A 15,568-nucleotide genomic window follows, 5' to 3' on the forward strand; every position below is an offset into this window, starting at 1 on the left:
ACAAACACTATTCCCTGTTTACATAACCAAGAGGCACAATCCACTTTATGATCAATAGTTTTTTTTTTATGAACACCACATTTGCTAAGGTTGTGGGCAACTTTGTTAGAGGATTATTGGACACTTCATAGATATTTTTATTACTTGTTTAAAACTAGTGTTAAATTTTTTAAAAACGGTTTAAGGTTAACAAACATGTTTTTCTATTTACTGTTTTTAAAATAAGACAAACATTTTTACTATATCAAATAATGTATGTGTTTATCGATAAACAAAATCTACACATAAACACTTATTATGTAATGTTTTTTATTTTCCCTATTTTTTATTTTTTGGGATTTTTTGGGATTATTCTAGATTTATTTCGTTTTGCGTGCTGAACACCGAGAGGTGTGCCTGGTGTGTTCCGAGAGTTGGTTAGAGCATTTCATTGAGTTCAGAACTCTTAGAAATGCATTGTTGGCCATTTTGTCATTTTTCAGTTTTTCGGGTCAAGAGGTCCCAGGTGGAACCGCAACCAGTATTGTTGTACACAGAAAGTAATTTTCGAAGTTGTTACTCTTCATATATTATTATTTGATGCGTATTTAGGTGACTATGTGTTTACACACGGGTTGTGGTGTGTTTGGTGTACATACATGTGTGTATGTTTATATAAAGGATGAAAAAGAGGTATTTTTTTAAAGGGTGGGCCCCACATGATATCACTTACTTTATATATATATGTCATTTGGCTTATTTTTAGCATATTCTCTCTCATTCTCTCGCAACTCTCTTCTCTTTATTTTTCCTTCATTTTTCGGCCAATTGGTCGGGTTTCTGGCCTTGGTTCCTTGACGGAAAGTGTTCCTCTCATCATTCTCTATCACATATTCAAAGGATTTAATTTTCAGAGGAGCAGTGATTATTTTATGAATTTTTGAAAATTCTAGATCTAAGGTTTTGGAAAGGGGTTTTGGGCCACTTCGAGTCGGATTCTAGAGCCGCGCCTTTGGAGCAGTTTACTCTCCTCGTCGTCGGCTACGTTTACACCGAACAGTTTTTCATTCCGCTGCTGTTGACCAGAATTTATCGGCGTTGACTTTTCCAGCAAGGGATGCATTTTGGCTACTTTTGAGGTAGTGGTATTCTAATATTCACTTCTTTGAGCTTTGTAAGTTATTCTCTCAAAAAATTTGTTATATAAGCATGATTTAGTTGTGTTGGAATCCTTTGAGCCTTATGTTGTGTATATTAAATTCCTATTTTATGTTGACAAAAATGAAATTATATACATTAGTTGTCTAAATGTGATGAAGTATGCTAATTTAAAATTATTGCTTGTCTTGTGTGACGGCCCGAATCTCAAAAAAACCCGATGCGTCAGCGAGTAACCCGAAACTGATCCGATAATGAATCCCAAATGCGGAAACAATGAAAGAGAACAAGTCTCTAGAGATGAATGCCACCTCTAAGACGCCAAAGTAACTTCCTGAGAATTCATGAGACTCGAAAGAAAATAATTACGGAAGCTAGGGTTTTAAAACAGACAAAGTAAACCACTAGGGGTAAAAAAAGCCATTTCAAACAGATTTGGATGCCACCATGCATACCATTGAATAAACAATGATAAATTAATAAATATAGACTCAAAAATCACTTGATTTGGAGTTAGAACGGAGAAGGTATGAATTTCCAAAGTTCTAGAAAAATTTGTAAAATGTGCCCAGGTACGATCGTTCACTCTGAGGAGCGAACGTTGCTCTCAGGAACGAATGATGTACAGTGACTACGAATAGTGAAAAGTGCCCAAACTGTACTTGAGTGATCATTCGCTTAGGGGAGCGATCGTTCGCTCAAAACCAGCAAACAATGAATAGTGTCAATGGTTGACTTGGTCAAAAAGTGCCTGAGCGATCGTTCGCTCAAGGGAGCGATCGTTCACTCAGGGCCAGTGAACAGTGGATTTGCTGCAAGGGTGATTTTTCTGAAAACGTGCATTTTTTATGGCTAAAACGGGACTTTTTGGGAAAAGTTTGTGAAAAAACACCCTCCCTTACCCCTCCCCCCCCCCCCCCCCTAAAAAAAATGAGTCTTCTAATCAACTATGGTCCGAACCAAAAATAATATGCAACCTAAAATGACCAAAATGCCCTAAAAAAACTATGTTAAGGAATTTAAAACATGCTAAAATTATACATACCCTCAATACCTCAAAAGTCTTTGGCCCTTGGGTTCATTACACATATGCTAAAGTATAATCAAAATAGAGCATTTAAGTTCATATTACAGGTCCAAAATGAAGCAAGTCAAGCTCTTAAACAAGTTATAGTTTGATAATAACAAAAGATAACAAAAGCATGCTAACACTTGCATGTCAAAAGCACATATAGATGATATTCCAATGCTACACAAGCCAAGCTAGGGATTTTGATCATCCAAAGTAGGGTCTTTTTCAGGAAAGAAAACACTATTCTTGCCTGAAAAAGACCTAAATAAACTAAAGTGAGTAAACGAGTTACTTAGTAGGATGAAGCGCATGCGTATATCCCTAAAGTTTCAATGATTCTTTGCAAGCGTAATATAAACAAATGCACGTGGATCATGCTCCCTAACGTCTAAGTTCAATGTGGAGCTAAGGGATCATTCTAAAGCTACCTTTGAAACAATTTAAACACAATCCACGACATACAAGGCATATAAACAATAATGGTGCTTCCAATGTCAGCAACAAGTTATAATTCAAGTAATGTCAACTTGAAACGAAATGCGAAAACAAATGATATGTAAATATTGGGAGAATAACTACCATACAACTAGAAGAATAACAAAGTACACACCAGTCCAAGAACTACAATACAACTTACACATAGACTCTAGTATGATGCAACTCACACATGCGACTCCATGATGCAATAAGATGTACTGCGGAATCAAATCCGATGCAAACAAATGGTGTACTTCCATACCCCACTGGTCAATTGTTCTTTAGGACTTTCAACCTAATAGACTCAAAGTCCACTTTTTCAATGTTCAGATAGTGTCTATCATTCAATCATGTTATGCATGTCGTACACACACAACCTAAAACCAAATGAATTTTTATGAACAAGATGGTGACCACCATGCTCCTGAGGCCAAGGTGACACACATACACACTATGTTTTACTCACAAGTAATTATATCAAAGATGTCACAATACTAAAACAATGTAAACTAATCAATAGTTATACAATCAAGTCATTAAAACTACAATGGCAATTACATGAACAAGTTTACAAAGTGAATCAAATTAAACTACTACTATAAAATCAACCTATGAAATCCATTCATGCTAGTATACAATTAGTTTCAAATCCATAATAAAAACAACAACAACATAGTATCAAATACACAATTAAATCATTGACAAAGATTATATAGAATTTCTATAAATTACAATAACGAAAATCTCTAGATTTCAAAGCATCACTTAATGAAACAAACTAAACACAAGTTAAAGATTATGTACTACAATGGCAATTACATGAACAAGTTTACAAAGTGAATCAAATTAAACTACTACTATAAAATCAACCTATGAAATCCATTCATACTAGTATACAATTAGTTTCAAATCCATGATAAAAACAACAACAACATAGTATCAAATACACAATTAAATCATTGACAAAGATTATATAGAATTTCTATAAATTACAATAATGAAAATCTCTAGATTTCAAAATATCACTTAATGAAACAAACTAAACACAAGTTAAAGATTATGTAAAAGCCTTAATCAAGACAAAGCCCCAAGTTAATTTTATGCAATATACACCTAGATACAACCCTAGAATTCAAAATACATGCATACAATGTGTATCAACTTCAAGGAACAAAAGATACAACAAAAGTATAAACATAAGACAACCCCTACCTCACTATAGGATTGAACCTCTAGAATCCAAGACAAATGAAATCAAATGGAAAAATTGTGAAAAGGTGTTCTAGAGAAGGAAGAGAGGAAAATTGGATCTTCAAGGTGGAAGACCAAATTCTTAAGGGAAGGGGTTCAAATTTTAGAAATGGAGGTTAGGGTTTCAGGGTTCATCAAGGTACCTCATTAGAGGATTGTTCCTCTAGAATCCAAGGCAAACAAAAACAAATGGAGAAACCGAGAAAAAAATGTTCTAGAGAAGGAAGAAAGGGAACTTTTGTCTTCAAGGTGGAAGACCAAAATCCCAAGGGAAGGGGCTTTAAAAACCAAAATGGAGGCTAGGGTTCAAGATGACATCAATGGTGGTCTTTGTGAGGAAGACCACTTTCTCTGAAAAATCCAATAACCCTAAGGCCTTTTATAGTCAAACACACTACACCAACCCTACCTTTCTCACACACACACACATACATCCACCCTCCACTTGTCATGATCTTAGGCCTCCTCACTAGGCTTAATCCAAGCCTTAAACTTGTTCCAAGTGCATCAAATGGAAAGTCAACAAATGGCCAAATGAAAGTGTGACACTTGTCACATTTTCTCAAAATTGCAAGCTAGCTCCTCCACTAAATATTTCAAAAATTTAATTACGTAAAACACTCCGAAAAACGAAAATGTTTATGAAGAAACTATGCATCCATACCCTTAGAAAATGAAAATAACCAAACATGTTTTTCAATAAATTTAAGACTTACACGAGCAATAAAAGATAATACTCCGTCCATCCCAATATAAGTGTCACTTATGGGGAGTAGTAATTTTTAAGGGGACATGTGGGACCATGCATTGTCTGCCTGAAAAATTACTAAGTTGCCCTTCTAAGTTTAGAATACTGAGGTTTGAAATTTAAACTCAAAGGACATTTTTGGAATGATGTGAAATATATTGTTTGAAAAATAAAAGTGGACATTTATTTTGGGACAGATAAAAAAGAAAGCATGACACTTATTTTGGGATGGAGGGAGTATAATGTAATGCATGTGGTGCCAGAAATCGGTTCCGGACACCAAAACCTACCGCGGTTCAAACAAAACCTTAAGGCAACGTAGCAAAAGAATAAATCAAATAAATAAATAAATAAAAATAATAATAATAATAAAATGACAGAAAAACGGAAAAGGAAAAGTTCACATCTTGTGTGTTTAAAAATGCTAAATTCGTATAATGTCAAGACATGATATATTTCCTTGTGAGTTTCTTATAAGCATGTTATGTTGTTGAAAATGAATGAAATGAATAAAATTTTATTATTGGCATGATATTGAAAGCATGAATTATTCATCCATTGCATTGGGTAAGAAAAGGGAATTTGTTTTAAAAAGAAATGAAATTATTTTGGGGAAAGATTTTGAAAAATGGTTTACGAAAACTCGAGTGCCTAGGAGCGCTGCCTAGTGGTCAATGGTGTTAATGTGATCAAGAAGGAATTAGGGAGAGACTCTAGCGTAGTTGAGTTATATAAGCCAGAAAAAACGCCCTGGAGTTGCCTTGTGGTCGGGGATAGCTAGCCAGCCCTTCTCTCATGATGCCATAGAGCTACTATGGGTCGGTTGCATTAACGGTTTGGAATAGTGAAACGGAAATGTTTTGAAAAATGGGAAGCGACATTAGCATGTCATTGCATTACATTGGCATGCATTGTATACATATGGTTGGATGGCCTGCATTGTTGTTATTGTTGTTATAGTTATTACTATCTTTGATCTATCCGGTAATTCTTTGAATTCTTTAATATACAGTTGGTTGTTCAATTTCAATACTAGTCTTGTTTATATAGACCTTTCTGTTAATAATTTACAAGGTCTGATCCCTGATTCATTCAGAAACTTGAATTCCCTTACCTATCTTACTCTCTATTCCAATCAACTTGAAGGTGGGATTCTAAAATCCATTGGGAACTGTACTAGTTTACAAATATTGACTTTGGTTTTGAATCAACTTGGTGGTTCACTGCCTCACAACATCACAAGACTTTCATCTTTGAAGGAATTGTATCTTTATGATAATCAATTGAATGGGTCTTTACCAGATTTAACCTGATTATCTTCATTGAGAAAGTTGAATCTTCGGAACAATCGATTGAGTGGGTCTTTACCAGATTTAAAAGGATTATCTTCACTAAGAAGGCTGTATCTTTCGAACAATAGCTTGATTGGACCACTACCCAAAAGTATTGGGCAATTTTTCATGCTTGAAATTTTGGACGTCTCTTCAAAATTTTTACAAGGTATAATCTCCGAAACCCACCTCTCAAATCTCAACAACTTGAAGCAATTGTTCTTGTCTGATAACTCCCTATCTTTAGACTTCTGTTTTGATTGGAATCCTCATTCTCAACTTAATTTCATATACTTGCGGTCTTGCCGGTTGGGCCCTCGTTTCCCAAACTGGCTTCTAATTCAAAACAATTACTCTGACCTTGATATCTCTAATTCTGGAATTTCAGATATTGTCCCTCGAGAGTTTTGGAATTTATCTCCTCAACTGTCTTACATAAATCTCTCTTCCAACTACATGAATGGCATGGTACCTGATTTGGCGTCATTGAAGACAATTTTTTATCCTATAATAGATTTGAGCAATAATAGTTCTGAATGTCCAATGCCACTATTTCCTCCCAACATCACACTTTTGAATCTCTCTAAAAATATGTTTTTTGGGTCAATTTCTTTCTTATACAACATAACCAATGAGCTTCTCAGCTTTATTAACCTCTCAGATAATTAATTATGAGGGGAGCTTCCTGATTGTTAGATGCATATGCATGAATTAGTCTTCCTTAATTTGGCTAACAATAATTTCTCTAGAAAAATCCCTAGCTCTATGGGTTTCCTATATCGAATTCAAACATTGCACTTACGCAATAACAATTTCATTGGAGAATTGCCTTCGTCATTGAAGAACTGTAGTGATTTGAAGATCAATGATATAGGAGAAAATAAATTATCAGGAAAAATACTAGCATGGATAAGGACAAACTTGACAAATTTAATTGTTCTTAGTCTGCGGTTGAATAAGTTACATGGACACATACCTCTAAAAATATGCCATCTCAAGTCCATTTAAATCTTGGACCTCTCCCAAAATAATAAATCTAGGATTATACCGTCGTGCTTCAATAATTTTATGGCTTTGGTTTGGCGAAATAAATCTAGAGGAAAACATTGTTCTTGGCTATTATGCTTATACAAGTGGTTCTGCTGCTACTGGTAATATGTATGTAGATAATGCATTGGTGCTATAGAAAGGGAAAGAAAGTGAGTACAAAAATAATTTAGCACTAATAAGAGGCATTGAACATTCTGGCAATAGATTAGTTAGAAAAATTCCTGAAGAAATCTCGAGTCTTGCAAAATTGAATTATTTAAACTTATCGAGAAATGAATTGAATGGACATGTCATTCAAAATATTGGTGAGTTGAAAATGCTAGAATCTCTCGACTTGTCTAGAAATCAGTTTTCTTGTGAGATTCCTACAGGCATCACTCGTTTAGATTTTCTTACTATCTTGGATTTGTCAAATAACAACTTGTTTGGAAAAATTCCATCAAGCACTCAATTGCAGAGCTTTGATGCCTCTGCATATTTTGGAAATGATGAACTTTGCGGGCTTCCACTTCCAAATAAGTGCTCTAGAGATGAAACAGCTCTGGAACCTTCTATCGGTGAAAATGATATCATTTAAGGAAAAGAAGATGGGTTCATAAACCGAGAATTTTATGTCAGCATGGAGCTAGGTTTTGGGGTTGGATTTGGTGGAGTCTTTGGCACTTTACTGCTCAATCGTTAATTGGAACATGTCCTTTTCAAGTTCTTGAACAACATAAAAGACTGGATCTATGTGACAATAGCAGTGAAAATAGACAAATTAAGGAGGGGGCCTTAAACCTAATAGGTACATATCTCATATAGCTTTTTAAAATTTTCTACACTTTCACTCCAATTTTGTTTTTTGTATTAGCTAGATTTTCAATACTTGAATGACACTCTTTATAACAGTTCTAATTGTTTCTATGTGACAATAGCGGCGAATATGGCCAGAGTCTAGAGGCAGCTTCATAGCTAATAGGTAAATATATTTTTTTGATGTTTGTGAATTGGCTGCACTTTCACTCCTAGAATTTCTTTTTGCATTAGTTAGATGTTCAATATTTAAATGACACTATAACACTTCAAACACAACCAAAAAAAAAAAAATTTAACTCCTCTCGTTGTAAACTAATGTTAGAGTTTTTCAATTTCACATTTTGATTAAACGGATTGCTTACATTGTTTTTTTTTTATTTATTTTTTATTTTTTATCTTTTTTTTGCATTTTCTGTGTTTGCCACTTCAAGTTCTTGCAGTGACAACTTCGAGTTTTGCATTCCCTCCAGTGCTGCAGTTGTCTCTTAGGCCTCTCTATTTCTTGAAGAATATATTGTATAACTATTCTCTACATTACTTGTACTAGATTTAGTTAGTATTGATTGAAGCACAATCATATGGCGATGGACTATTTGTATGAGGAATGGTTGTGGCCTACAGGGCAATCCAAAATAAATATATTACATAGTTTGTTGTCTAATATTTTCTTTCAAATGTATCATTTAAAATATGGTTTCTTGAATATTATTATTGATAAGGCCTCTTTTCTAGATGTAACTCATGTTCAATTAATAATCCCTTAAGAGAGGAGGGTTTTTTTTCTCATAATCTCGTTTTCTAATTCGATACTTAATGTTATCCTCCTCTAACAAGTTCAGCCCTGAAACAAAGTAAAACATGTGCATGTGCAGGTCAATTCTTTAGATACTAATCGAACCCCAAATTTGGTGCTTTCTAGCACCAAAGTTCAGGTGATTTTACCACTAGGTCAACCCCTTGTGTGTGTGCATTTCGCTACCTTGTAGTAACAATTAGACATGACAAAAGTAAAAGGAAAAGCAAAATTTTCAAAGCCTTTCTCTATATTTGAGAGAAGAAACAAATTACTAAATGCACTGTGACCAGGGACGGAGCCAGAATTTTTGTTCAAGGGGGGCACATTGTACACTAAATAAATATAAATTAATATTTATGGAGTATATATACAAAAAGAGAAATAGGTGGATAAATATAGATAGAGATTGATATTTTTATAATGAGGTAAATTAATAAATTACATATATAGAATATAATGAAACAATTTAAGAAAAAAAAAATATTAAGGAAACATATAGAGCATAAAAGGGAAGGAGAAATTTGAGGGGGGGCACTTTTACACATTTTCAAAAAATATTTACCTATTATAGGAAAATATATATAAAAAATAAGGAAAGGAAAAAATCCAGGAAGGGCACGTGCCCCCTCCCCCCCCCCCCCCCCCCCCCCCCCCCCGGGTCTTATTCTGGCTCCGTCCCTGACTATGACAATGAGCACATTTGTGTACATTGCCACTGGATTATAAGCATAAGTTATGTCAAATAATGTATTACCCGTGCATTGCACGCAGACAATACTATGTCAAACAATGATAACATTATGTTCATTGAATTAAATCAAAATAATTGCCTCCTTAAAAAAAAAATGACAAATTGACTTAAAGAAAACACTAATGAGATTTTCTATTGAATCATTGCTTGGAACAAACTACATTCTCCAACCAACAAAAAATAAATGAATTGTTACAAGGCAGAAACCTTCGTGATATCAATGTGATCATAACTAAGTGATCCGCTGACCCAGTCAATAAAATGGGCAATGTTAGCCAAAACATTACTATATTATAATACAATGTTCATCAACTAAAAGACTAAAACATAATTGGCCTATAGAAAACACAACAAAAACTTCTATTGAATCAGTGTTTGGGGCAACTTCATCCAATGATACTCCAACTCTCTAACCAATCAAAACTAAATGAAAAATTAGACATAAACCTTCATAATATGCATGTGACCCGAACTGAATGATTCGCTGACCCAGTCAAGAAAATGGGCAAGGGAGGGTGCCAATCTACCATCGTAATAGGTGCACTATGAGGAAGAGTTCTTATTCCATTTGTATGACCTCGAACCTGGTAAAATGGAAACTTACATCAGATCAAAAACATTACATATCTTGAACGCATGGCAAAGGCCTATTGTATGATATATTATTCGCTATAAGTTTACAACCAACCCATGGCTAAGAATGGTAAGGATCAATGAGTTAGTAAAAAATAATATTAGATACAGCAGCATAAAACTAGATCAAACACATTTCATGTTTTGTTAACTTTCCCGCCCCCCCCCCCCCCCCCCCCCCCCCCCCCCCGCGGGGGGGGGGGGGGGGGGAGAGGATCAAACACACTACACGTGTGGGAAATGTATTAATACAGATATATATACATATTTATATAGAGAGAAAGAGAGATAGAAAGAGAGAATCGAGAATTACGTGATATATTGGAGCTCTTACTAAACCAGATGTTACCAAGAGCCTTCTCCCATTAGCATCTAAAGTCATTTCATGTCTAAAGTAAATTGAATCATCACGGTTGCAAAACCTACATAATGGAACACAATGATGTCAACACAATTCCTTCTGTATAAATTAATGTACAATGATTCTGAAGATACCATTAAAAAAAGTTATAAACTAAGTATAGTACAACTAGGGCAAACCCAGTGTACGAGGCTCCTGCCATTGCGGGGTCTAGTGAGGGACAAATATATGCCACCTCCTACGTTACCTAAACTTGTCAACGAAGGCCAGAGTGCTCGTGCCGACACAACACGACACGGACACGGGATATGCATTTGACCCTCCATTCTTCAATCAGACATGACTAACAATGAAAATACATAAAATGATATGTAGTTTGATGCTTGTGAAGGATTAGGAATTTTTTTTCGTGTGTTTTTGTTAAATTTGTAGCCATATGAAGCTTTTTGCTTCAATAATGGCATTTTGGTTCGGATCGGTGGTCTGAAGGTTGAAGATAACTTGCTGTTTGTGAACCCGCGCTCGCTGGCTTTTGCGCAATTTTTTGTGCCATCTTGAGCGTGGTTTCATGCAATTGTTAACAACTTAACACCTAGCCTTTTAACTGTCAGGATCATAACACCTGTTTATTTGGATCTGAAAAGATAAGGGACATTGGGATACAGCTGTAAAGCATTACCTACTGTGGTGGGGTTACAGTTGTAACTTTGCGCTTTTATAGTACTGTTATAAATACTGTGTATATTGAATGGGCTTCCTTTTTAATTGTACTTTGGACTTGTACAGGCCCAAAACCCAAGCATCAATCCATGACTAAAATGCACATATAGAGACATATTAGCCCATAGTGAATTAGTCATCCTTTTTACTTGTGCTTTGACTTGTTCAAGCGCAAATGCCAAGATGCACATACAGACGCATATTAGCCCAAGCCCAAACCCACCCTTGGGTATACAAAAGAAGCCTTACACCTCAGAATTTCTTATTTACAAGTTTCGTAAAATAGCAGTAACAGGGGAATGCATAGCCATGACCTGCCACCAATCAAATGAGGCAAACACATGCAATAATAATTATAAAATTCCTATAAAAAAAAGTACAATTGATATATATTTTTTTAGTTTTATGATTAATGTCTCAAACATTTAAAAAAACAAAAAAAAAAAAAAAAAGAACTTACAAATTTCTCTTTCTTTTCAAAGTGTCCAAGTACCAATGTCAACTATTTTGGACACTTTTAATCCATATCCCCGTATCCTGAAAATTGATAGATTGACGAATTCGACCCCTAGACACCCACCCGTGTCCGACACCCGCACCACCTTACCTCCACATGCGAAGAGGCTATTTCCATGTTTCGAACATGTGACCTCTAAGTCACAATGGAGAACCTTAATTTTGCGCCAAGGCTAATTCTCTATGCATAGTCAAATAACATTCATGCAATATTAAGTACACCATACCATTAAAGAAACAAGATCATATCAATTTTATAAAATTAAAAGAGATATTGGAAGTTGAACATACTATCATGGTATCAATCTAAAGAGTCAAACTACAAAACTTAGGAAGGTACCCTATTTAAGGACTAATACATTTGATAGCTCAATTAATATAATAAGTGATTCTCCAATTAAGTATGCAATCTGAATGTCACTTAAATGAATAAGTTCACTTAAAATATAATGAAATCAAATTTTAAGTGAAGACAACTTCATATACCACTAAAGACGACTTCATATTACATTATTGTTTCTTTTACTTATCAAAAATAAATAAAAAATAAAAAAAGAACACTTGAATTAAAACAATCATTGCAGAAGTCCTCAATTTATAAACTTAAAATTCTCGTCTTAGAATCATTGCTGCTTAATTTTAAGTGTTACGGGTTGAATGGAGGAGTGCTGTTGGTATATTATATATGTGATCGCGGTATAGCTTTAAAATTTAAAAGGCAGATTTATAAACAACTATTAAACTAGCCATACTTATGGTATAAAATGTTGGATGGCTTGAAAATAGCACATTCACAAAATGAGAATCTTCTAATAAGGTCATCAAAGGCATTATTGAGAAGATGGAGAAAAAGAATGCAAGGGATTGGCATAGATGTAGGGTAAGATAATAAAGAATAAAATTAACACATTCATAAGACGAATTAAAATGACACCAGTAGGAGACGAAATGGAAGAGAATCAACAAAGATGGTTTGCTTATATACAACAAAGACTACCGAGGAAGAAGGATGTGGTCCACATTAAAAATAATGATGGGAGAAGAGGCAGACTAAACTAACATGGGTTAAATCATTGAGGAAATATATAGCACGTAATTTAACAAAAGATTTGGCCTTAAATAGAGTAGAATGGTGACACCGGATTCACTTACAGACCCTAAGGCTCCGTTTGGTTAGATGGAAATAACAAGAAAGGAAAAGAAATGAAAAATGAAAAGAAAAGTGAAGTGAATGAAAAGAAAACTGATTTTCTAGTATATATTTGGTTAGAATGAAAATTTCTTCAAGAAAATTGTAGGAAAATATCATATTATAGTTTGGATACCTAAATTACCCTTATTTATAAAATAATAAAGAATTAATAATAAAATATATTAAAAAAAAATGATAAAATTTTCAATTAATTTAGACCTTTTGAATTACTATTATTCATATATGATGAAAAACAACTAAGAATGGAAGTCAAGTTAATTAAAAATTTATCAATGATAAAGTTGTTAATGGACTCAAATTTTTTAGAACCTAGTAAAAAATTGTTATTGTTTCCAAATATAAAATGAAGTTGTTGGATAAAATAATATTAATGAACTTGTTGGGTAAAATAGAAATACTCAATAAAAAGACATGCTTTCATGGGAAAATAAAAATTTCCCCGTGTTTTGTGAAGGAAACATTTTGGAGAAAATAAAGGGTTACAAGAATTCTAATTTTCTAGAACTTTTCCTTTTCTATCTAACCAAACTATAAAAAAGTTTTAAAATTTTCTATTTCATTTCTTTTCTGTTAATTCTATCTAACCAAACGAAGCCTAAAAGAATAGTTCTATAATGTCTGTGTATATATTTGTATGTGTGTGGTGTACTTTAACAGCAAAAGAAAAAGAGAAAAGAAAAGAAAAAAAAAATGTGGGACCCACGAAAGTTTAAGTGGTCATAAGACCATGTTTTCCTTTTTCGCTCTATAATCTCATTCCCTCTCTCTCGTCTCTGTCCTGTGTCTTCCTCTCAGCTTTATCTTTTCTTTTTTTTCTTCAAAGCTTTAATTGTTGATTTCTCCCTCACCTCTTGGTATTTTGAAGTACCGTTTGCGGCAAATTGAAGCCCACAACGAGATCAACACGTTGATAGGAGCAATTCCTTGATTGGTGCACTATAGGAGATTCGAAATCCTAGGGTTTGAGGTGAAGAAATTGGGGGTTTTGCTTAAAAGTGAGGTAGGAGTCTCTAATTCCTACAATCTTGTTCCTTTTGTGAATTAATTTTTCTTGATTAGTGTCCTAGCATGCTAAATTGTGATAAGTGTTCCTTAAAGTGACTTGATTTTGTATATATAGCATGTGAGTATGTGAAATTGATGAATTGTATGCAAAATATGCTTGATTATTAGATTCTCTATATTATTGTGTTGATAGAATTGGTAGAAATTGTTTATGGAAGTTTGTGGAAATTCTCCTAAAATTATTGTAAAGTATGCTTAATATATTAATTGTCATGCTTAAGTGTTTATTATATGAATGCATGCTAAATTATGTAGTAGAAATTTTCTCTAATTTTTTTTGACATGGTAAAGGCATGTGACATACATCCATAGTATTGGGCATGAAAGAAAAAGGGTACAATGTTTTGATAAGAATGAAAAAGGGAATTTTTAGGGAGAATTTGATGAAACGGTTTTTTGAGAAAACCCGGTCGCCGCGAAGTCACCAAAGGACCGGTGTGTTAATATAGCCTAGAGGGAACTAGGGGGATTGCCCTAGTGTGGTTGAGCTATCTGGGCTCCAAATGATGCCGCAGAGGTACCGAAGGTCAGGGACAGTAGCCAATCCTTCTCTCGTGTCACTACGGAGTCACCAAAAGGCGGGTTATATTAACAGTTTATGAAATGATGATGTTTTATGAAAATGGGGAGTGACATGCATAACATTGCATTCATGGCACGAGATTTATTTGCTTTGAACTTAGAATTGATATTGTGTTTTCCCGGCTTTGCATGACTCCAAATTCCTATTGTCCTATTCCTTGTTTGAATTCACGGGGATACAAGAGGTATGTCTTAGGCACTACCTACTGAGCAATTTTGCTCACCCCTTTTATTTAATATTTTTTTAGGAAACGGGAAAGAAGTGGCGGATGACATTCTACCACAGACTTAGTATGGATTAGGAGTTTTTGTACTTGGGTCACTCTATTTTTGTAAGACTAAGCATAATGTATTTTGTACGATGACATGGATATTTGATATTAATCTTGTATTTTGGGACTGTAATTATGATATTTGGATGATATAGTATGTAGTTGTACTACCATGGAATGAACTAAGGCATGATGAAAGGATGAAAGGGATACTGGAATGTATTATATGTTTATTGTGTTGGGACAAGTTAAAAAAAAAAATGTTTTTAAACAGGTTGTTGTAGGATGATTTTTAGCGGAGGTCATGCCGAATTTTTTTTAAAAATTTTGGCATCAGTTAGGGTCGTTACAAGTTCGAAAAAAAAGCTTGGTTTCGTGTAGTTGAGTTAATTGAATTAATTTTGTATTAATTTGTAAAATCTCCAAAGTCCAACGTATTTTCATGTATAATTTTTTTTAAAAATCAAGCACTATTCAAATTTCTTTGTGTTTACCTAAAGTAGTTTTTGTCATTTTGATAGACCAAGGGGGCTTAAACACAGCCGTTCACCCCAATTATGTGGCCACTAATGGAAACTGTACCAGATATCAAAATCTTCCCCAAAAGAAGAGCCGGTATGTACAAATAGTTCAAGTTCAAAAACTTGATGCGAGTCTAATTAATTTTTTATTACTTTATTTTAGCAACTTCCATATTTCTAAAATATTAATTTAAGAAAAGAGGAGGAGTTCAAGCCCCGGCGTGGGCAAAAAAGTGTGTGTGTTTACTTTACCATCCCAAAAAAATAATAATAA

General features: G+C 34.1%; 1 protein-coding gene across 1 annotated transcript; it reads left to right on the forward strand.

Moving 5' to 3' along the window:
* The first annotated feature begins 1,864 nt into the window (after window positions 1-1,864).
* LOC132270547 (receptor-like protein EIX2) lies at window positions 1,865-7,643 on the forward strand. The gene is made up of 2 exons (XM_059771726.1): window positions 1,865-1,957; window positions 7,203-7,643. The coding sequence occupies exons 1-2, from the start codon at window positions 1,865-1,867 to the stop codon at window positions 7,641-7,643; spliced, it is 534 nt and encodes a 177-aa protein (XP_059627709.1).
* The last annotated feature ends 7,925 nt before the right edge of the window (window positions 7,644-15,568 follow it).

This window comes from Cornus florida, unplaced genomic scaffold, assembly GCF_030987335.1.
Source record: "Cornus florida cultivar Cherokee Brave unplaced genomic scaffold, ASM3098733v1 CherokeeBrave_3.0.0_Hap2_Chr08, whole genome shotgun sequence".
NCBI lineage: Eukaryota > Viridiplantae > Streptophyta > Magnoliopsida > Cornales > Cornaceae > Cornus > Cornus florida.